The 23,085-nt window shown below is 42.3% G+C and overlaps 1 protein-coding gene across 2 annotated transcripts in view; it reads left to right on the forward strand.

Annotated features, from left to right (window-relative positions):
* The first annotated feature begins 245 nt into the window (after nucleotides 1–245).
* SLC5A8 (solute carrier family 5 member 8) overlaps nucleotides 246–23,085 on the forward strand; it is a 28,306-nt gene continuing 5,466 nt past the window's right edge. For both annotated transcript variants that reach the window (XM_010198883.2, XM_062014962.1), the window contains exons 1-14: nucleotides 246–1,164; nucleotides 4,209–4,274; nucleotides 6,747–6,798; nucleotides 8,332–8,399; nucleotides 9,269–9,423; nucleotides 10,845–10,985; nucleotides 14,826–14,955; nucleotides 16,407–16,495; nucleotides 17,178–17,290; nucleotides 18,367–18,434; nucleotides 18,724–18,810; nucleotides 19,838–20,031; nucleotides 21,223–21,326; nucleotides 22,914–22,999. In XM_010198883.2, coding sequence (XP_010197185.1) covers nucleotides 832–1,164; nucleotides 4,209–4,274; nucleotides 6,747–6,798; nucleotides 8,332–8,399; nucleotides 9,269–9,423; nucleotides 10,845–10,985; nucleotides 14,826–14,955; nucleotides 16,407–16,495; nucleotides 17,178–17,290; nucleotides 18,367–18,434; nucleotides 18,724–18,810; nucleotides 19,838–20,031; nucleotides 21,223–21,326; nucleotides 22,914–22,999 — 1,686 coding nt within the window. In that variant the 5' untranslated portion in view covers nucleotides 246–831. The remainder of the gene's footprint in view (nucleotides 1,165–4,208; nucleotides 4,275–6,746; nucleotides 6,799–8,331; nucleotides 8,400–9,268; nucleotides 9,424–10,844; nucleotides 10,986–14,825; nucleotides 14,956–16,406; nucleotides 16,496–17,177; nucleotides 17,291–18,366; nucleotides 18,435–18,723; nucleotides 18,811–19,837; nucleotides 20,032–21,222; nucleotides 21,327–22,913; nucleotides 23,000–23,085) is intronic.

Genomic DNA, 23,085 nt, shown 5'->3' on the forward strand with positions numbered 1-23,085 from the left:
GGGACGCTCCGCACCGCGCCGCACCGCACCTGCCCCGGCGGGACGCTCCGCACCGCACCGCGCCGCACCGCACCTGCCCCGGCGGGACGCTCCGCACCGCACCGCACCGCGCCGCACCGCACCGCACCGCGCCGCACCGCACCTGTCCCGGCGGGACGCTCCGCACCGCACCGCACCGCACCGCGCCGCACCGCACCTGTCCCGGCGGGACGCTCCGCACCGCACCGCACCGCACCGCGCCGCACCGCACCTGCCCCGGCGGGACGCTCCGCACCGCACCGCACCGCGCCGCACCGCACCTGTCCCGGCGGGACGCTCCGCACCGCACCGCACCGCACCGCGCCGCACCGCACCTGCCCCGGCGGGACGCTCCGCACCGCACCGCACCGCGCCGCACCGCACCTGTCCCGGCGGGACGCTCCGCAGTGCTCCGCACCTGCCTCAGCGGGACGCTCCGCACCGCACCTGTCCCGACGAGACGCATCGCACTTCTCCGCCTCACAACCGCCCAGCCGGACACGCCGCACCGCACCACACCTGCACCACACCGCTCCGCATCTGTCTCAACGGGACGCGCCGCACCTCTCCGCCTCGCACCCGCCCGGCGGGACGTACCGCATCACACCCCACCTCTCCGCACCTGTCCCGGCTGAACGCGCCGCACGTCTCCGCCCCGCACCAGCCCCGGTGGGCCACAGGTTACCACGGTACTCCAGCAGAGCCCCGTCCCCATCCCCTTCCTCCTGCGCCGGCTGCCCCGTGCCGGCCCTGCGAGGGCAGCAGCTGCTGCTTTGATTTTGGAGCAGATCCTTGGCGAGCCCCTCCGACAGCATGGGGCAGTTCACCATCTGGGACTATGTGGTCTTTGCGGCCATGCTGCTGATCTCGGCTGTCATCGGGGTCTACTATGCCTTCGTGGGAGGCGGGCAGAAGACATCTACCGACTTCCTCATGGGGGGCCGCAGCATGAACGCTGTCCCTGTGGCACTCTCTCTCACGGCCAGCTTCATGTCAGCTGTCACTGTGCTGGGCACCCCTGCTGAGATCTACCGCTATGGTGCCATCTTCTGTGTCTTTGCCATCACCTATGGCCTGGTGGTGCTGTGCAGTGCCGAGATCTTTCTGCCTGTCTTCTACAAGCTGGGCATTACCAGTACCTATGAGGTAAGATGGACTGGAAGGAGTCTTTCCACAGTCAGCAGGGAGCTGGGAGGCTTCTTGTGCCTGCTTTCTACACATCTTCGCTTGGTCTCTTCCCTCAAACACCCCTGCACTCTGTGCTGCCCTGTATCTCCACATCCTGTCGTGGTTTTATCCATCCCAAGAGCAGGCTGCAACCTACTCTGTCCCCAAGTCTGTCCATGCTGCCTCTACAGACAGAAGCTCAACCCTGCTGTCTTGGCTCAGGACATCATGCCAGATTTATTTCCTCACTCCAGATACTTGGTTCAGCAGGTGGATTAATCCTCATGCAACTTGAATGGTGACCTGTTATTAGTGATGAGTACTTAATATACCAATAGCAGAGTGCAAGAGCAAATGTACAAACCTGAGTTCTCACATCAAGTCCCTTCCAGACAGGTCCCTAAGTTTAGGTGCAACCACAAAATTCTACCTCTGGCAGAGATTTTGAGAAGACTCTCTTTCTACTTGAGGGTATTCACACAGGTGAAGTTCTTCTTTAAAGACTGGAAGAGGCTGATCAGGGGAGATGTTGGAGTTACCATCCCTGGAGGTATTTTAAAGATGCACAGATGAGGTGCCGAGGGACCTGGTTTAGTGGTGGATTTGGTAGTGTGAGGTTAGTTGTTGGACTTGATGATTTCAGAAGTCTCTTCCAATCAAAATGATTCTATTATTCACCATGGTTATACAGGGTGGTCAGCAAGTGCTCTGTGTCTGCAAGAGTTTTCTTACTTCTACCATAATATGGCTGAGCAGATCTTCATCTCAGTGTTAAAGCTATAACTAGCAGCACAGAGACATCTGGGATGGTGGGACCAATCACAGTTAGAGTTTGACTGCTTTGGGGTGAGAAAGCATTTGATCAGGACTTTATTATGATTTAGAAGGTCTATGCAATTCCTGCATGAAGACAGTTCCTAGCTGCAGATTTGGAGGCAAATCACTCTTTCCACATATGGCACTGGGGAAAGGGGCGTTGGTGTGGGTGAAAGTCCTTGGATAGTTACTTTGGTTGTTAGCATTTTATTACCCTGAACAGGGGCATTGCAGCACTGAATGACGAAAACAAGGTTTCTGTTGTTAGATTCAGATAAGATTTCACCAAAATAAGGTTTTGGGGGTTTCCAGTGTGTTTTGAACTAGTAATCTTTGGACTGACAGTCCTGGTACTTAAAAAGGGACTCTCTGAAATAAAGACTTACAATTGTAACTGGAAACTCACTTAAAATCATGGGGTTAAATAAGCATAATGCACCTATAAAATATATAGCTTTTATTTGTGTACAGAGTTCAGAGATAAAGTAACTTTTTGTGTCTGTCCATGGCTTCAGCACTGCTTCCTTGTGTAGACATGCTTATAGATAATGTTTTAAATGCTCAGTTCATGAGAGAGCACTTTGGGATACTTCAGTGTTTGCTTGTGTTGACTGAACAGATTGGTGGACAAAGAAGATCCCTTTTGTACAACCACACATCCTGTAGGGTTGTTAGGACAGATGGTGGGAAAAGATCTGCTCTACAGCTTGACAAAGTCATTTAGCTGTTGTGGTGTCCCAGCCTAGACAGAAAAATGATGCAAATGTTGCAAAAGGTTAGATTTCCACTTTCCAGTAGAATAAGGTCAGCTGCTTTGGGCAGTGCAGGAGGTGAGGTTACCATGGGAGGAAGCCACTGACCACTGAAAACCTTCTGCCCTTTTTCATAGCAGTTCAGATGCACACACATAATGCCAGAGTTTCCAAATCAACCAAGGCTTAGGAATAGCCATAATATTTTCTCTTGCTCTCCAGTTTCACGGTGCAAGTGGATTCTCTTGTTTTCTAGTACATCTAGTGGTGACGTCTGTAATGAAATACAAATCACATTGAAAGAGGTATCAATTGAGATGACTCTAGGACTTCTGTCCTTTCATGATGTGGTGGTTTAGCCAGGTGCCCACCAAGTCATAATATCACTTCCCCTGGACAGGGGAGAGAGAGAAATATAAGGAGTGGTTTGTGAGTTAAGGATGGAGAGATCGCTCAGCAATTAGCATCACAGGCAAAACAGACTCAGTGCAGGGAGAAAAAGGTTTGATTTTTAAATGGAGGTCAGAAATAAAACTGAATCTTAAAACACCTCCCTCCACCTCTTCCTCTTCCTGGGACCCTCCTTCTGCCCCCACCCCCAGCGGCACAGGGAATGGGGCTGGGAGTAGTGGTCAGTTTATTACAGATGGACTTTGCCACTGCTTCTTCTCAGGGGGAGGCCTCCTCACACTTTCCATTGCTACAGTGTGAGGTCTCTCCCCATGGGAGACAGTCCCTCACAAACTTCTCCAGTGTGAGTCCTTCCCATGGGCTGCAGCTCCTTGTGAACTGCTCCAGCAAAGCTACTCTGGCATGGGCTCCTCTCTCCCTACAGACTTCCAGGTACTGCCAGAAACTTGGTCCAACATGGGCTTCCCACAGAACCACAGCCTCCTTCAGGCATCCACCCACTCCAGCATGGGCTCCTCAGGCTGCAAGTGGGTCTCTGCTACCAGGTGGTCTCCATGGACTGCAGGGGCACAGCTGCCTCACCATGGTCCTCACCACAGGGCACAGGGGTGTCTTTCTTCCAGGGCCTAAGCACCCTCTTCCCCCTCCTTTTCCACTGACCTTGGTGTCTGAGCATATGTTCTCACATTCTCCCTGTTGCTGCTGCAGTTTAGCAACTATGCAACAACTTCTTCTGCTTCTCAAATATTCACAGAGGCGTTACCGCCATCACTAATTGGCCAAGCCTGGGTCAGGTGCAGGGTCCAAATTAAAATTGACTGGCCCTAGCCCTATGAGCTACAGGGGAAACTTCTGGCAGCTCTTTGTTTAAAGAAGCAGCCCTTGTAGCTCCCCCCATGACCAAAAAACCTGGCCCAGGCAAAGCCACTACGCATTAAAATGTTAAAACGATGCTGTGCCCTTTTTGAGCTTCTCATCACATCACTCTACTCCTGTCAATGTAAAGTTTTGATATAAACATTTGCTTTTTCTTCTTTGTTGCAGTATTTAGAACTTCGATTTAATAAATACCTGCGCCTCTGTGGAACAGTGCTCTTCATTATACAAACGGCAAGTAAACCTCAAAACTGTTCTGTGGTCCTCATGCCTGCCAGGACTCTTCAGCTTAGTGTAACAGGCTGTTTTCTCTGAGTGGTTGATGAGGTTACCACAGTCCATGGGTGGCCGGAGAAACAAAGCTGGTTTTTCTCAAAAGCAATGAAGTGGGGAGTGGATGCTGGGTTACCTGCCCCTTGGGTCTCTGCCTGCATTGTTGAGCACCCAGAGCAGTCACTTGGCATCAGTGCTATGCCAAGAGACAAGCAACCCTTCGCTGCAGGGTAGCAGTGAAGAGCAGTAGTTTGCCTGCTTGCTGGAGAAACCCACAATGGGTTCAAAATGTAAACATGCCCCAATTAGCTACAGCGGTAGTTTTCATCCTCTGGTTCATGGATTCTGGGAGCCTGACTGGTTCTCAAAGGACTGTGAAAGGTGACAAAACAAGCTGTCAGGAGCTGTCATTTACTGCACAAGGGTTTGCACCACCACCACTGGAAAAAAATATATGTGTTTGCAAACTGAGAAGTAGCCTCTCTCTGCCTTCGGAAACATTAAACTAAAGCAGTCCCCCAAATTATTGTTGGTACAGTTTGCTGTACCCAGCCCATTCAGGGAGACCAGTGTGAGACCACGGCTTTTAAATGTACAATGAGCATACAACAAATGCACCAAACCCTAAAAAGTGTTATTTTGACATTTGAGGGAATTCAAAGAAGGAATGAATATATCAGAAAGCTTTTCAAGTTACATGCTGGCTTTTTGCCCATTTTTGTACTTTTAAGATACACCATGAGTTTTAGGGTGACCACACTTGCACCAATGAGGTGGTGATCAATGCAGTACTAATTATTTATTTGAACAGTGCTACTTAGCTGGCGTTTAGAGATACACAAACCCATAGGAAAACTGGAGTGCTAGAATTTGTGAATCCTGATATTGTTTCACCAGCAAATACAAAGACATTACAGTCATGCATGTTGGAACAAGCCAAGCATAATATTTGCTTGGGAAGATCAGAAAAAGATTTCTATACAACTTAAATATGTGCTTAAGGAAATGCTCTAGAGATCTGTAGGTGTCTTTCTATGGCAAGCGTTAACAACTTTACCTGAATGAGAAGAATCGTGAGGAAAGGAAACCCCACAAGATTTTAATAGTGTAATTTTAACTGTTCTGTAAATGTTCTCATGTGCTTAAAAGAAGAAGAAAAAATAGGGATATGCAGTAATTCAACCAAAAAATCTACTGAAGAAGTGGAAAGATTATATCATCAGTCTTGTTTTAATTGACACAAAAATGTGGTCATGCTTGTGACAAATTTTAATTTCTGATGGTTCAAAGCTTCTGGTGCTTGTTGGCTGTGTATGAGAAAGCCACTTTCTCATCTTGAATTCTTGAATTAGCAGCATTGGAAAGATATGGGTTTGACTGATGGACTGTTAGATGGATAAGGAATTGGCTGGATGGTTGCATCCAAAGAGTTGCAATCAACAGCTAAGTGTCCTAATGGAAACCAGTAATGAGTGGTATCCTTCAAAGGTCTATACTAGGACCAATACTATTTAATACCTTCATTGATGACGTAGATAGTGGAAATGAGTTCACCCTCAGTAAATCTGGATGACACCAAGCTGTGGCACAGCTGATTCGCTGGAGGGACTTGAGGAGTGGGCCCATGTGAACCTCATGCAGTTGAACAAGTCCAGGTTCAAGGCCCTGGTAGGTACCTAGGTCATGGCACTCCCCAGTATCAGTATGGATGAGGGGGACAAACTGATTTAGAGCAGCCCTTCAGAGAAAGACCTGGGAACAGTGGTGGATGAAAAATTGGACATAAGCCAGCAATATATACTTGCAGCCCAGAAGGCTAATCCTGTCCTGGGCTGCATAAAAAGAAGCATAGCCAGCAGGCCAAGGGAGGTGATTCTGCCATTTTGCAACACTCCTGCACTATCCAGCTCTAGGGTCCCGGCACAGATATGGATATGGACCTGTTGGAGCAGATCCCTAGGAGAGTCATAACGATAATCAGAGGGATGGAACACCTCTCCTATGAAGAAAGGCTGAAAGAGTTGGGATTGTTCAATGTGGAGAAGAGAAAGCTGTAGGCAGACCTTATTGTGGTCTTTCAATGGGGCTTATAAGAAAGGTGAAGAGAGAGACATGTTACCAAAGCCTGGACTGAGAGGAGACTTTTGTTTCTGCCATAGGACTGCAGTTTTAAAGCAGTAAGAGAAGTTAACTATTAAAGCCAGGGGAAGCTGAAGAGTCCCTGATATTTGTTTTAAGAACACTAGGCTGTGAGACTGCAGTGCTGATTAGTCTCAGACATTCATCTTCTAACAATTGGAATTATTTCTCAGCAGTTATGAATTTAGGAAATACAGATTGCATAAATACTTGAAAAGAAGTAATCTGAGAAAGCTATCACCTCTCCAGGAGTTTACATTTATTTTGATTTGATTTCTTTTTTTCCCCTTCTAGAGTTTGTACACTGGTATTGTCATTTATGCTCCGGCTTTAGCACTAAATCAAGGTAAGATGAGCATACTGCAACTGTTCTTCTACTGCTATTTGCATATAGTACTGGTATGCTTTTTTTTTTCTTTTTGGGAATGCACACTTGAAAATAGGTCAAAGCTTGACTGTGAAATCTTCTGTTGATCCTAATGGGAGCTCTGATAGAAGGCCTCCCATTTGTAATCCTGGTCCCTTAACACCTACCTGTAAAGAAGTATAGAAGAGGCTTGAGAGGGAAACATACGCTCATTTACCTCTGCAACATCCTTAGGTAGTGGCTAAATTAAATAAAGTGAAGGAGACTTAAGTAAATTTTGAAGGCCACATAGAGACTAAACACACTTTTAAACCCCCTGGTTAAATGGTCTTACTTGAGAGGGAGGCAAGAGTTCTGTAAAAATGGTTTTGGGCTGCCTGGAACTGTTTAACTCAGTCTGTCATTTTATCAGGAAAACCAAATCAACAGCAAAGAGATCTTCAACTTCAGATGTTTGTTGTAATATTTACAACATAAAATACTTCAATTTTCAAAATGAGTCTTTGCTTTGAAGATGAGCCACAATTATTTTTAAAGGGGAAAAAAGCCATAATGTGGAGCCAAATTAGACTTTTAATCTGACACAATTAATTTGTCCACTTGGCAAGAAAAGGCAATAACTAAATGCAAATAAAAAAAGAATATTTTTGGCTGGAATTAAAATCACAGTTGTTCTGTTTGTTTGGCTTGGGTTTGTTTTGGCTTGTTTGTTGAACAAAAAAAGAACAAAAACATCCAACACTGTTTGCATTGGTCTCTTCTGGTGTATAAGTCCCACAGATTTTATGTCCTTGTTGTTTGTATTTGCCCTGCAAATACACACTAAACTAATCTATGATCTAGCTATCACCCAACTAGAAGCAATGTTTTTCATTAATTTTGTTGCAGTGTTTTTCATCAGCCTGAGCTATCTGCTGAGGAGTCCCTAAGTGCCCTGCCTGGCAGCATGTGAGCACGCCAAGCTGGGACACTGACAGCCTGTATGCCAGCCACAGCTCAGTGTTGTCTGGTGTAGACACTGTCAGGTTCCCCTAAAAGAAAGAAGCATAAAATAATGACTTTTAGTCTGACACATTTCTTCCAGACTGTGCTTGAACCACCTTGCCTCGGTGGAGCATCCCTGTGCTGTTGACTTGCTTTAATCCCTGCCTAAAGATCTTGTGGGACTACCCAGACACTTCAAAGGAGGACATATGTTTTAAAACTGTCCTGAGTTGGGCCCTACAAAAATATTGGATATTTTGTTTGGCAATGTTAATGCTAAAAAAATAGCTTCTTAAATCCTGAAATATTTCTAACCTTTTAGCAGTTTCCAATATGTGTAACAACTGTTTCATTTATAGACCTGTTTAGAGTGAATCTAACTTTCAATTGCTTTCCTGCCTCCTACTTTTGTATGTAACTTATTTCTATTTTTTTTTCAAGAACCATATTGGAGGAGAAAAAATGACTTTCAGTGTTTTGTCCCTGATACCTCATTAACACTGGTGCCATTTCCATTTTTTTTTTCAGTCACTGGCTTTGATTTGTGGGGTGCTGTGGTGGCAACTGGTGTGGTCTGCACTTTCTACTGCACACTGGTACGTGGGTCCTTTGGCTAAGAAAAATCTCTGTTCCTTTTATCATTCATATAAAATATGGGATTTATTGAGAAGTAGCCTAGTAACCAGGTTACCCCATGGAACTACATTTCACAGTGTAGCTGTAGTGACAGGACCATATTTACCCAGAGACTTCTCTGGATGCAGAGGTAGCCACTGTGTGACTCAAACCTTTTGTCTTTTGATACGCTCAAACTTCTGTTGTTGCTGAGAGAACAGCAAAAAGATTTCCCTTCTTAAATTTCCTCCTGTGATTTTTCTTCCAATTTAGTGGGCTTTAGCTGTGCAATTTATCAAGCACTTGCCTAGCCCATTTATAATAGTCCTGTCTATTATTGAATAGACACTGAAAATAGTTCAAGTGCCACATGAATAGATTGGTCTTTAGATTAGTGTTAATTAACCAATTGTCTAGAAATTATTAAATGGAACCTCAGTGACAAATTTGTTTGTATATATTGGATTAAATCATGTTTATTTTCATTCAAATGAATGGTATGCCTTTTGGAGTTAGTGGTCCTGTGTATGTAAGATGAGCACTGTCTGCCAATTTCTCCTTTGATTCAAGCTTCTGAATTAGGTTATGTGATGATGGAAATACTGGATTAAACTATGTGTATGACCAAAGTAAATTCCAGCATACTTGAAAAAAAGGGCCAGGGTGTCCTGAATATATTCCAGGATGCAATTCCTGAACTCTCCAGTACAGAATTATTTCTATTAAAGAAGATGATGAAGTTCATCTATAGTGCATAATACAGATAGCTATGTTTCTCTTAGTTGAATGTGAGTGCAAAGCAAGATCACTGCTGCCCTATTTTACCTGATACATGCTGTTCCTCATGCAGGGTGGTCTGAAGGCAGTGGTGTGGACAGACGTTTTCCAGGTTGGAATCATGGTCGCTGGATTTTCATCTGTCATTATACGAGCTGTGGTGATTCAGGGGGGAATCGAACGCATTGTAAATGATTCCTACCATGGAGGAAGATTGAATTTCTGGGAGTGAGTTTGTACTTGCAGATGATGTTTTTCTTTATTCTCACAAACAGAGCCCATGTGGCTAACTGTGAAATTAAATTGCTACAAAAGGAGAAGGAAGGGAGGAGTTGTGACCATATTTTTATATATTTTTGAACAAACTTACCTATTTTGAGGGTTATGTTTTAGATTTTATACCATGCAAAATCTTGTAAAGAGAAAAAACTTTTTTACTTAGCTGCGTGTTTTAAGGATACATTTTGGATTCTGATGAAAGTGAATAGTTAATAGGAGAGGACAACTGTATTTATACTCATGATTTGCAAACAGCTGATTTGGGATTTCGGCTACCAAAGCAAAACAACTGTGAAATTAATAATTTTTTGTGTAAGTTGTAAAGGGCAAATGTTTTTCTTTACCCTGAAAGAAAAATTAAGACTTAATTAAAATTAAGTCATTTTAATAATATTTTACCCTCCATTATTGTAGCAAATCATAGCCTAGAAATATCATTTTGCAAGGTGAAGAATATTCATTCTGAAAGCATTGACTCAAAAGCCACTTAAAGATGAAAAAGAAAAAAAGTTATTGTGCTTTTGAAGAGTAGAAACTTTATTCATTGCTGTTAGTGAAAGTTTAGTGCAACAAGTATTGCCTTTGCCCATTTGTCTATCAGTTCACAATATTAATCTTTTTTTTTTTTGGTAAAATTCTTCACCAAGTTCTTTAGTAAGTAATTCATCTGTGGGTATTTTTTTTAAAACTGTAAATACTAGTTTTTTTCAAGTGGTTTGGCTGATTTGCTGTGGTTATATTGCATTGCTTCTTTCCCTCAATCATAGAGTTCACATAGAAAAAAAAGAGAAGGAATTAAAAGGAATATAACAGTTGAAGTAGTATTACATTGTTCACCAGGATAAGCATCATTTATTGCTATATTACAATGTGATTAAAAAATAGAATTAGTTATAGCCATCTAAAATATATTCTTCACTTAGAGATAAACCAGTAAAATGTTTTATAGAGTCTCTGCCTACAAAGGCTGGGCATGCCAACACACTTTTATATTGGTGTTTTACTGATGACCCTGTAGATAAGCAGGTATGTTAAACTTTTTACTGCACCATCTTTTTATCGCAACAGTCAAAGATATTCTACAGCTTTCTGGAAGACTATAGTTTACAGGCATCTAAATCAGCTCTCCACCTTTGAACAGATCAAAGTGTTTCACTGGATCAGGATTTCAGCTCTGAGTTTTAAAATTTACTTTCCATAATTTCACATAAAGTTGAAATAGCTGAATGTTCAAAACTTGGCCACATTAAGAGAGTTTGTATCGGAACAAGTACGGGGATTTTTTTTTTCTCCTAGACATTAAGGTATCCTCGTAATGATAAGATTTTCATAGTCTGATTTTTTGTCACCTCTTTTTCTTCTCATTGTAGCTTTAATCCCAATCCTTTGCAAAGGCATACTTTCTGGACGATTGTTATAGGTGGGACTTTCACATGGACTAGCATATATGGAGTCAACCAGTCTCAAGTACAGAGATACATTGCATGCAAGAACAGGTTCCACGCAAAAATGTAAGTCTGGCTACAGTAGCTTTTAATGACTGAGTTTAGTAGTGACTGTTCTTTGTGAGGGAGATTTTTTTCAAATGAATATTTTTTTATCTCTACAAAATCCATTTGTAAAGGGTACCAACTTTTACTGCTGTAACATTGGACTTTGTGCCGGACTGTTTCACTGTGCCAGAATTCCTGCATGCAAATAGCTGCATCAAGTTTATATGCAACCTAAAGACCAAATAATATAGTACTTGTGCTGAAGCTGTGTCAAGACAGCATCTTGAATTGCTACTCTATTGAACCTAAATCATTGTGTGGGAATTTTGCATAAGTAAAAACAAAAAGATTTTTCAGAGTATAGAGTATAGATATGCATGAGAAAATGCAGAAGTGTTTTATTCAGTGGTAAAATTGCTGAAGAATCATATATTTTGTTTTCATAACAATCATGACTCAATTTTTAGGAATTCACCATGGACACTGGCAGAGAGTTCTGTTTTCCCTCAATTTAAACATTTCTGGTCAGTGTTTAGTTTAGAATGGAGTATATTTACTAGCTCTATTGTCTTACCTACATCTTCAGTATCATTCTAGAAGTTCACAACTTAGGATTTAAGAATTATTAGTGAGCTCATGAAGTCAATTTATAGGCAAAATATATAAATACACATCATGTAAATGAATAACTAAATACACATTTTATCCATAATAATATCGTAAGGAGTTTTATGAAGGCTTTAACTTCAAAAAGTTATCAAAATACTCACAAAATCATGCATAGTTTAGAACTGAAATATTTTGGTTGTGGCAATAAGAAAATCAACTTTTTAGCCATCTGTGCTGCAGGTAGGAATGAGCTAATGCACATCATCAGCCACATCTTCAGTGTACAGTCCAACATCTCCAATACATCACATGGCTTCTCCACAGTATCTGGCATGTGTCTAGGTTGCAGGTTCTTGCCACTGCAGAGCGAAGAAGTGCATTCCACATTTGTAATGCTGCCTGGCATGACTGTATAGAAAAACAGCTGCTTACATTGTGCCAGATTTGCATGCTAGTGAGAGTGATCTTCCCAAGCACCTGCTCTGCTTAAGGCTGTGCTTCTCTCTCACACCCTCCTTACCATCTTTGTAGGGAGAAACACCTCCAGGTCATCCCAGAAGCAGAGTGTGGCCAAGGGGCATCTGGCACCATGGATGCTTCTGGGCAGACTTCCTGAGATGTTGCAGCAGCTTTGTCTGGTGCTACAGGCAGTCTGGTTCTGGACAAGTTTCTGTTGGGTTTATATCTCATACTGTATTAGCCTTAATCAGTAGAATCCTCTTCTGCTGGCATAGGTGGTTGAACTTCATGACATCTTGCTTGTGCCTTGCTTGTGCAGGGTATTTCACCTGCATGAGGAAATAATTTTGTATAATGGTTGCAGCTTGTCACTGCTGTTCTGTGATGACTACCTAGTTGATTTGCAAATGTAATTAGTCTTACCTGGCAAGTCACATTGGTTGCCTGCATCTCTTATTGCCATTTTACACAGAGGTGTAAAATGTCATCAGGTTAAAGAAACAGGGTTTTGGATCCTCATGACAGTTACCGTGAGGCTTTATAAGAGAAAACACAATAACAAATCAGAGCTGAGAAAATGATTCTTTCAGCAATCGAAGGCTTTTAACAGTGCCACAAGAGTAGGAATTTTCTCAGGCTTTGGGCAAGGATTTCACCCCATTTAAGAAACATACCAGTAGGTAGGAGTGCATGCTGCTTTCCTCAAAGAGTAACTAGACAATTTGAATGTAATGCTCATATATGAATGATAACAGACGGGGTAGGAAAGCTACACTTTCAGAAAAATATGGGCTACTAAGACATTTTCCTTTCAAGATCATTATCTGCCTTGTTTCAGTGCTAAAATCCTAGAGCCAGCCTTAAACAATCAAAAATAAGCCTTGCACAGTCATACTGCCTACTTCACCCAAATTCCATCTCATGTTACTCACGCACAATTAGTGGGAACACCTCCCTCCAATAGTGCTACAATTATTATATTCCAGTGTTTAGTCACAGGGTGTACCATGAGTTGGAATGTAAATCAGAAGAAAAAAACCCTAAAGCTTTCTTTTCACTGTCAAGCATTGTCACAATTTAAAAACAGAAGTGCCGGATTCAGATAATTTCTTTTACTTGCATGTATTTGTCTTGACTTTCTAATATTTACTACAGACTCTAGACTAACAGCACTATCACATCTGTTCTTTAAAGAGCTGGATTGATTTAACTCATTGATTAGATTTTGTGCTACATCCATTTCTGAGTGCTTTATATCAAGGTAGATTATGCCAATGCAGGAACAACTTCAGCTAAATAGATACAAGACATACAACCAATCCGTAAGCATCTATAAGGAGAAGACTACTTCCATTTCACTAAATTAGTCTGGAGAGAAATTTGAAGTGCTGCTGGTTCTGTGTTTAGACCACTTGTAATTGCAAACGCAAAGCGTAAATGCAGAGTTTAATCTACGATGTATCACCTTTTATTTATGTAACTCATTTTTAAGACTTTACATTTTGCTTGCCAATAATTTCTCTATGGTATAAAACTGGTAATTTAACCAGTTAATTTACGTCATGCCTTTCTGAAAATGTCCATTCCAATGCCTAACAAGGCCTATAGCTTGCTTCTTCATTCATCCTGATGGTTCTCTAGAGCAGTCCAAAGGCTGGTGCCCTTCACATTCTTGGGACCTGAAAACACTAAAAGGGCTTCTGAAGCATTACAAGCACGGATATATTTGCACAGAAACCAAAGGTTCTCCCTGTGGAGGTCTTAGCAGTTGGCACAGGTCCAGGGTATGTGATCTGTCAGGCAGTGAAATCAGTCTTGTTGGATGGTACAGAGATAACCGGGAGGCAAGTGCTGGAAAGGAACGCTGTTTTTCAAGGCCAAGCTCCTGTGGGTATGTTTGTTTGAACTGACCACACTGAGAACTCTGTGACCCAGGAGTCATCAAGAGCTGAGAAACATTTGAGAAGATCAGATAGATGGAGGGGTAAAGTCCTCACTCGATGAGAACAATTTGTTTTTCCCTGCCAATAGAAGCTGCCTGTTGTGTATGGCAAAGTAGCATTAATGCCTGTTGAAAATGTATTTCTGTTCTCAGCATTTAGCTGCAGTTCCCATCAGGACATGGGGAGGCAATGGGTTTACAAGACCATACCAGGCTCCAAGTTGTTAAGCTACTGAAGGGAAAGCCCCGGGTCAGTTTCAACCCCTTTTTCTCTCCAAGTGGCAGCTGTAGGCGGCTGCAGGCCATCCAGGTCCCAGTGCCTCATTGCCACCTCCCATAGAGATTGTCCCAGGAGGAAATGGGGGATTTCCGCTTTACAAGGGCAACTCCAGCATGGCGTAAGCACGACAGTGCAGGTCCAGAGGCAAAGGAGTGTTGGTGCTGACTAAAAGGTACCCCTCACTTTGATCTAGGGCACCTCACCTTACAAATCTGTCTGGGGTTTGTTATTACCATGGGGTGTGGCAAAGGGGGAAAAGCATCTTCTTGACAGCTACCTGTAATATAAAACTGGCACACACGATGAAACATGGGGGTTGCCATATTGCTCCCATCATCTCCTGAGCAGGCTTTGTCAGTGGGTGGGCACTGAGACCACACCACCAAAACCAGAAATGTGATTCCTGTATTAATAGCATGATTTCACACTGTTTGAAATGCTAGGGGCTGTATTGTGACTCCTTTTCTGGTGAATGGCTACTGAGTGCTGGCATGGGTGTTTACCCACTTCACACAGGTCTTACAGAAGGTCGAGGTCTAACATGGCATGTCTGTGTGTGCTGGTGCAGGTCCCTCTACATCAACCTGTTGGGCCTCTGGGCAATCCTTGTCTGTGCAGCACTCTGCGGCCTGTCCCTGTACTCCATCTACAAGGACTGCGACCCGTGGACGGCAAAGCAGGTGTCGGCACTTGACCAGGTAAGGACCCACGTGAGGGGACATCCTTCCTCTGCAGCTGTAATAACCAGTCAAGTGGGGTTCAAGAGACAGGGGCTTGGAAATAATAACATGTCCGAGTCCTGTAGTAGCTGTCTGTAATGCAAAGGGATTAATCTGGGACCATGGTGGGAGGGAATATCCTGAAGACAGCAGCAGATGTGTCCTCATTACGGTTCAGTTCTAGCATCCTCCAGCTGTCATGGAACTGCAGGTCTCAGCACCAGGTAGGGAGAGCAGCGATGTGTTCAATCCACTCACCTCTGCAGAGTTTTTCACACAAAATAGGCCCATGAGTGCCAGTATTGTGTGAAGCAGAGCTTCAGAGAGAAGCGAGGAGAAGAGGCAGGTGCCAGGGACGGCTGAAAATGCAGTGCCCGATTGAGTAACTGCGGGCTCTGGAGAGCTGCCTATATCATCTAACATAAACGGCTCTGTGGAAAGGCAGGAGAAAGCTTTTTTGAGTTCAGAACATAACCATGTAGAGCATACACCCAGAAGAAGGCTACCAGCAGGTAGTGCTTTGCTAGTGACAGTGCGCTCATTTGGAGGAGAGCTGAACAATCAAACTGTATTACATAGTGCTGCAGAGAAATCGCCTTGTAACTGACAGCAACCTCTACCTAGATAGGCCCTGAGCAACAGATTTACTTGAGGAGCAAGAATTTGGGGACCCCGCAGACTGATCAGAGTCAGGACCCAAGGAAATTATACAATACTTTTTTTCATATGTTTATGCCTGGGATAATCATGGACTCTGGATAACAGCCCATGGACACCAGCTGAAAAGTCAGGAAAAGAGCCCATACAACAGAGTACCTGAGGGAGGACTACCTGGTCTTTAAGGATAGAATAAAACTAGATACAGAAGGCCAAGGAAATTAAGTTGTTCCTGTTAGATTCTTTTGGTGGAAACTGGAAGCAAGATACTAAAAAGACCAACTTGTTTGTGAAAAAAATAGTTCACAGGAAGAAAATCTTAGAATTCCTATCTCTTTCCAGCACTCGGATCTTGCAAAGGTCAACAAATGACACACAGTTTCGAATAAGGAAATTTCAGATACCCTGAGGTTATTGGACTGTGTCTAAAATCTTTTTTGTGCAGTCAATAGCAGACAAAAGCATCTACTGTGGCATCCAAGCCAAACAGAGTGATGTACAATACAGGCAACCGGCCACCCTGTGCTAGCTTACTGTATCATCATCTCTGGAAACCAAGCCTGAGGGCACAGATGTATGCACACCTCTGCTGGGTGGTCTAAGCATACTGTGTTGTATCTTGAGTGAATATTTTAGAATAGTGCAAAGTGTAACATTCAAAATTAGAACAGCTGGGCAGAACATCAATGAGGTGGTTATAACAGAAACTCTATGATGACAAAAAGAAAAGTCAGGGCAACATAATAATATATCTTACTTTCTGAATTTTTCAGCTGATGCCGTACCTAGTGCTGGATATTTTTGAGAAGTTCCCAGGACTGCCAGGGCTTTTTGTGGCTAGTGCCTACAGTGGGACATTAAGGTAATTTAATAATTTGTAACCTAGTGGGTTTTTTTTTTGTCTTTTTTTTTTTTTTTTGTTAAAGCTCAAGCTGCACTTATACTAAAACTTATACTAAAATGTATTTAATTTCTTTGTCTATCTAATTTTTGCTCTTAAAAAAAATCACTGTAAGATCTTTGCTGATACAGCTTAAAAATCCGTAGCTCCCAACAGTGTTGCTTTGAAGTCCTAGAACTCAAAGCTGTTTGGAGTTCCCTACTAGGAACACGAGGAAACAGCTACCCACATGTGATATTAAATGACTATAATGAGATTATCTGAATCCTCCTCTAAGAGGGCAAAGTAATCAGTGACCTGCATGAAGGAATGTTACCTACCCAGATGTGTACTGTGTAGATAATTTATGATGGTATTGCGTATTGTTTACAGCTTTGCCACGTGTAATAGATGATATTTTCATTGACTTCTCCAGGCCCATCTTTTCATGAAGATTTGCCTTGTCTTGACTAAGGACACTTATTTTAAACAATTTTTATAAGCTATTAACTGCATTACCTGGAATAATAAGCTATTTCAACCAACACAGCAATTATATTAGTTCCTGCCACTGTTCTAGACAGTGGCAGTTTCTCTCTTCTGTGTGTTACATATGATTTCAGCTTCTAATATTAAAAAATTGTATAAATCTCGCCTTCTGTAGTACAGTGTCCTCCAGTATCAATGCGCTGGCTGCTGTGACTGTCGAAGATCTCATTAGGCCATACTTCAAATCCCTCTCTGAAAAGAAGTTGTCGTGGATTTCCATGGGGATGAGTATGTCTGGAAAATATCTTTTCCACTTTTGCTTTACAAAGTGAGGGCTTGATTCAGATCTCACTTCTGGCAGTGTAACTCAGGAGTTCACACCAATAGGACTACATTGATGTAATACTTGGGGGAGAAGAGATTGGCTGTGTAGATTTTACACAGACCAGGGGACAAGCTATTTCAAGTGCAGAAGGAAAAAAGAAACCATCTTTTTTGATCTTTAAGTAGGAAAGATGCGTTGGATCTGTATTCAATAATGATTTGCAATACTATAAAGCCAAATGTCTCAGACTGAAACACATGTTATTTTTCTTCCATCTGTCAAAATTGAGAAACACAGGAAACAGTTTTGTGACAAGCCTTTTGAACTGATACAGGAGCAACTGCATTGTGTGTCAATAATATTCCAGAGAACAAACAACTTCTTCTCCAAACAAACAACATCTTCTCCAATATGGTCTCAGACTTTCAGTCTGGTGGCAGGTGATGAATATGAAATATTTTCACCTGAGAGCAGTTTCTTAAACATTATTGCAAACAATGTTTATGCTAAAATTGGTGTTGGTTCTATCATGAGTTGCCTGACCTATCACATGAAACAGGGACATTAACCTGCTGGTAGAGATGTGAAAAAAAAAAAAAGCCAGTGCTATGGTAGTGCTGGGAAGAGACATTACACCCTGGTGACCCAGGATGTTATCACAGTATCAGCTTCCAGGAATCTGCCAACATTTACTTTCTCACTCCAAAGACTTTAGACTGAGACACAAAAATCATTCCCTTACAATGAAGACTGTGACACAGGAGATTAGCTGAGACATGTGAACAATACATGTTGTTTTACCTGCCATTTAGTAACTAATCTTTAGTAATATATATGAAGAAGATTTTGCAGGTTTATGTAATCTCAGAATAAACAGAAACCTGACCCTAGACAGTGCAGACTCTCTTAGAAAAAACCCCAGATGCTAGCATTTTTGTTTTGGAGATGTAAAGGGCCATGATGGGTTAGACAGAAATGGCTCTATCAGTGATTTTTAAACTTTGGCAGATTTATTTATTGTTCTGCCTTTCCCACACAGGCCTGTTTTATGGTGGAGTCTGCATTGCTATGGCTGCATTGGCATCTCTCCTGGGAGCCTTGTTGCAGGTAGGTGTCAGACTGCTTCTTCATGCCAATGTGGAATGATCTGGAAAGAATTGTATAAGAAAATAATTGTTGGATACCATTATGGGATTAGCTTTTATTCTTTGTTGGGTGCTGTCCTCAAATCACCCATGGATCAGCCTCTACTTAAACACCTATGGAACTGTACACCAGCTGAGTATGTGCCAGTTAAAAAACTCACAAGACTTCCTTAACATCTTTCCTTCTTGCCATGTTGGAGGCTTTAACTTTCTTGCACAGCACCTGATAGCAGACTCTCTTCCTTCCTCAGGCAGCTCTCAGCATTTTTGGTATGGTTGGTGGCCCCCTTTTAGGACTGTTTTCCTTGGGAATCCTCTGCTCCTTTGCGAATGGAATTGTAAGTAGAAATTTAAAGCCCTTGTTTGTCCAAAATTCATCGAGAATTTTGAGCATCTCTTCCCTCAATAATTTTTACATTAGGCACTAGAGGAAATGTCTTTGGTACTTTCCATGTGGAAATTTTCCCTTGTTCCCTTTCCTCCTTATCTCCCTTTCCTCCTTATCCCAAGAAAATGATAAACGGGGTTGTATAATAACTTAGATTTCCATCCAATGAAGAGATTCACATGGCCAGAGAGGGAGTGGGAAAAGAATCTGAATAAAAATAAAACTTCGGCAAGAATTTCTGGAAGATACAGTTTTAGAAGCAGGGAAAAATATGTTTTGAGGTGTAGCTGAACTACCAGTAGACTTAAAGTGTGCTGGCCTGTCTGAACAAAAGGTGGTGGGGCTGGGAAAATGAGGCCCAAGCACGTTCAGACTGAATTGAGGTGTTCTCACGGTGTTTCGGTATCGTGAAATTGTAAATTCCAGAGGAAAAAGATATTCCATAAAAGAATGGATTTGACAGACTTTGGGAATATGGGTTAGCCTGACAGCATTACTATTTAGTAAGGTTCACTGATCATACCTTTAAGCCATCGCAAAATTTGTGTGTATACTAAAAAGAGTCACTAGCTGTGAGCCAAAAAAAACACCCCATCCTGACACAGAAGACTTCTGAAAAAACAGATCACATGAGAAAAAGGAAGAATTATTTCTATTTTTTTTTTCAAGAAGGGCTTCCAATAGAGTAGTATTTTGCCATATACCTTGCAGCCCAAAACTACTCTTTGATTGTAAAGACGTAGTGGCAAAATAAAGAGAGATATGCTCAGGAGTGTTTAATGTGATTAAACACTGTCTTTCCCACAAAGGGAGTGAAGTAAACTACCTAGGTCTCCCCAGGTGTTTATTTCATTTTTGCCATGGAGCCTTTAGTTTAGATAATTGTGACTGTTACTGTTTACTCATCTAGATGTTTGTTTTTTTCAAATATTCTTTTGCTTTTAATGTAAATCCAAGTTTCATTTTCTGTTTTGCAGGGTGCATTTGTGGGTCTTCTCAGTGGCTTCGTTATTTCACTTTGGGTTGGAATCGGTTCTCAGATTTATCCTCCACTCCCAGAAAGGACCAAGCCACTGTATCTCTCAACTACAGGCTGTAATACATCCTTTGAAAATTTGACATCCACAGAAAATCCATTAACAACAGTCTTCAGCACTCCAACTGTGGAGAGGTACACAAGTTCATCACATGCAATCAACAAAACATGTATTTGTTTTAAAGCATCGGGAACATCTGCCTAGCATTTGGATTAATCTCTTTCCCTCTCTGGTGTACCTACCAGGCTGTTTCAGATGAACCAGTTTTCTCTGAGTCTCCCCACTCCTGTCAGAGTGAAGTTTGCCTGAGTTATCCACAACAGAAGCCAAAATGAATCTTCCTATTGATCTGAAAAGCTGCAGTTCAATATTTGAGTCTAAAGGCTTGGAGATGCCTTACTGGGGACCATGATATTAAAGAAAGTGTAACATTTATAGTTATTGGATTAATTTCCACAGACTGGCACATGAATTTAAGTAGTAGGCAGTTAAAGGGCAATTTCCCAGTTTAACAGCTTCACCTCCAACAGCTGATATTTCTGTGCAGAAATAGTTCTATACAGGAAATTCAGGAGAAGGCATAATTGATATAATGGGAAAGATACAAGGGGTTTTCTCACCCCTGCCATTGCTGTATGTCTTTGGGCAACCACAAGCGTAACAGTTATGATTGACAATGTAGGGAATAGCAGGAAAGGAAAGAAACTGGACACATTTCTAAGCACTGCTAATCCTTACATCTTAGAGTACTCTACAATCAACAGATAGCCTGGCACTCACATGAGTGCCTAACATCCAGTTTCATGTGCTAGACCTCTCACATGAGGCCTCCAGTATCGCCCATGGCTGCAGGGAAGCAATCATTGCTACAGAGCACAAGGAGAAGAAAATAGTACATAACCTGAGGTGTGACAATTGCCCTGTTATTTCTGGCTGTTTAGTGACTTATTTCCTACTTTTTTTTTTTTTTTTTGTGTCTCCTCCTTTAAATAACACCTTCCCTTCTAAAGAAGTTATTCCTTTATCTGGATAGCTGGAGTGCTCAGCTCTGCACTAGGTTCCTAGAAGAGACAAGACTGTCCTGTTTTACCTGCTCTATCCCATATGTTGTCTCACTGTACTGACCAGTCTCCTCCCATATGAGGACACTTGTCCTGCAAATTTTTGAACAAATTCTCAGTGCAGGTTTTATTGCATGGAGATAGTTCAAAACTATCAGGTCACTTGGTTCAGAAATAATTCTGTATTTATACGCTCTCTGGAAACACATTTTCAAGTTGCTTGGAATAGGAGAGCATAGATTAACACTTTCTACTCTTTTTCAGGCCTGCCTTGGCAGACAACTGGTATTCCGTGTCTTACCTCTACTTCAGCACACTTGGAACACTTACCACAGTAGCTGTGGGAATAATTATCAGCCTCCTAACAGGTACTAGTTCCAGAGGTGTGATTGAATGTGTCTTAGACCTCTTCCAAACTCAGATGACCAGAGAACTGTCATTACCACAGAAAGTGTCAGTGACCCTATTGCAAACGTTATATAAAATTTATCGTCTCATTTCCTTCCTTCAGCCCTTCTGCATCCCTCTCTTGGTCTCTGCTCACAGAAAAAGTTACTTTAAATTTCTAAGGACAAATAATTTTCAGCATTTTTTTTAACTGAGGGGCAAAAAAGTAAAAAAAAAGAGAGACATCTGTCTTTCCTGTTTTATTAGATGCCATCAGGGGATGGAGGTTTAAGGGTGGCCCCTGAACATGGCAACAACTCTGAGCAAGGAGATACACCAATTCTTCTAGAGGACAAAAGCAGTTTTACTCTGAGTGAGTTCAGAGCACTGGGGGTTGTTGTCTGCACCTGTGCAGTGCATGCTTTTCACCACATTCCCCAAGCATGTACCTAAGAGCTGCAGAGCCTGTGCATGGCAATGTTCACTCCTTTACCAGTTCCCCTGTACTATTTGTGCAAGGAGCAAGAAGCAGCACCCCACAGGTAAGAGCTGAAGCTTCAGTTCCAGCTCACAGCCTCACTACTTTTGCATCTAGGTGAGATGCAAAGTGCATCTATCATCCATCTCATGCATGGCAGAAATAGTACAAAAGCAGCTGCTCTCACAGCTTTCACCAGTATGCCCAGCAAGGTTCCTATGATGACCTGTTAGTCTCACCTACAGCTACTCCAGAGCTATGGAACTGCAAACTCAGCACACAAAGTCACTTCCATTAGCATCCTTGTGCATTGCAGGTAATAAGCACAAGTCACAACCATACTTGTACACTTGTACACATGTATAATTTTATTTTCCTTGTGAATTTCAAGATTATTTACTCCATCCTTTCTTCCCATCACTACAGCGATGCTTCTTGAGAAATTTTGCACCTTACCAGGTTGGGATCAGGTCATCCACAGTCCATAAAACAAAACCTGAGAATCGAGCAACTAAATTAATCCAGATGAGACATCTTCAACCAAACAACCCTAACTGCAAAACAACTAAACCAACCACACCACCACCCTACTTTCTGAGGTTCAAGATCCCATTTAAGCCTCAGGTGGCAATCAGAGCTAATTCCCAGCACCTGCATCTCCTTTCTTTCCCATATACATTCTCATACAAGAATACTTAATCTTCCATGCCTGAAAAATGCCTAAATGTCCCATTGACCATGGGAGCAGCACTTGGTACCACAGCTCCTAGACTGGCAGAGTGGTCCTGGATATCATTGTATGGGATTCACTCTTTTCTGGTGATTGTCTCATTTTTTTTTTCTTCACACAATTAAAAAAAAAAATCTGAGAAGGATCTAAAAGACTCTGGAAAAATGACTAAGGCATTTCAAATAGATCTTGAGGTGCAGGCTTTATGTGACTGTAAAGAAATGATCTCTGAGGCCTGTGATTGCTTGATGGCTTTTGCTGCATGACTGTCCTTCTCACCTGGACTGGTGCCCATAGCTGGGCTCTGATGTATCATTTGCATGTGGAAACCTGGCTGATTGGAACCTGTCTGTTTTGCAGGAGGACTAAAGCAGAACATAGATCGTAAATTCCTACTCACCAAGGAGGATTTCCTGTCCAACTTCTCATGGTCTAAGTCTGAGACAGTAAGTATAAGTACACATCTCTGATTTAAATCCCTCTTTCTTTCTGGGGACAAGGACAAACAGTCCCTAGCTTACTTTTGCCCACT

The sequence above is a fragment of the Colius striatus genome, chromosome 1 (assembly GCF_028858725.1).
Source record: "Colius striatus isolate bColStr4 chromosome 1, bColStr4.1.hap1, whole genome shotgun sequence".
Lineage (NCBI taxonomy): Eukaryota > Metazoa > Chordata > Aves > Coliiformes > Coliidae > Colius > Colius striatus.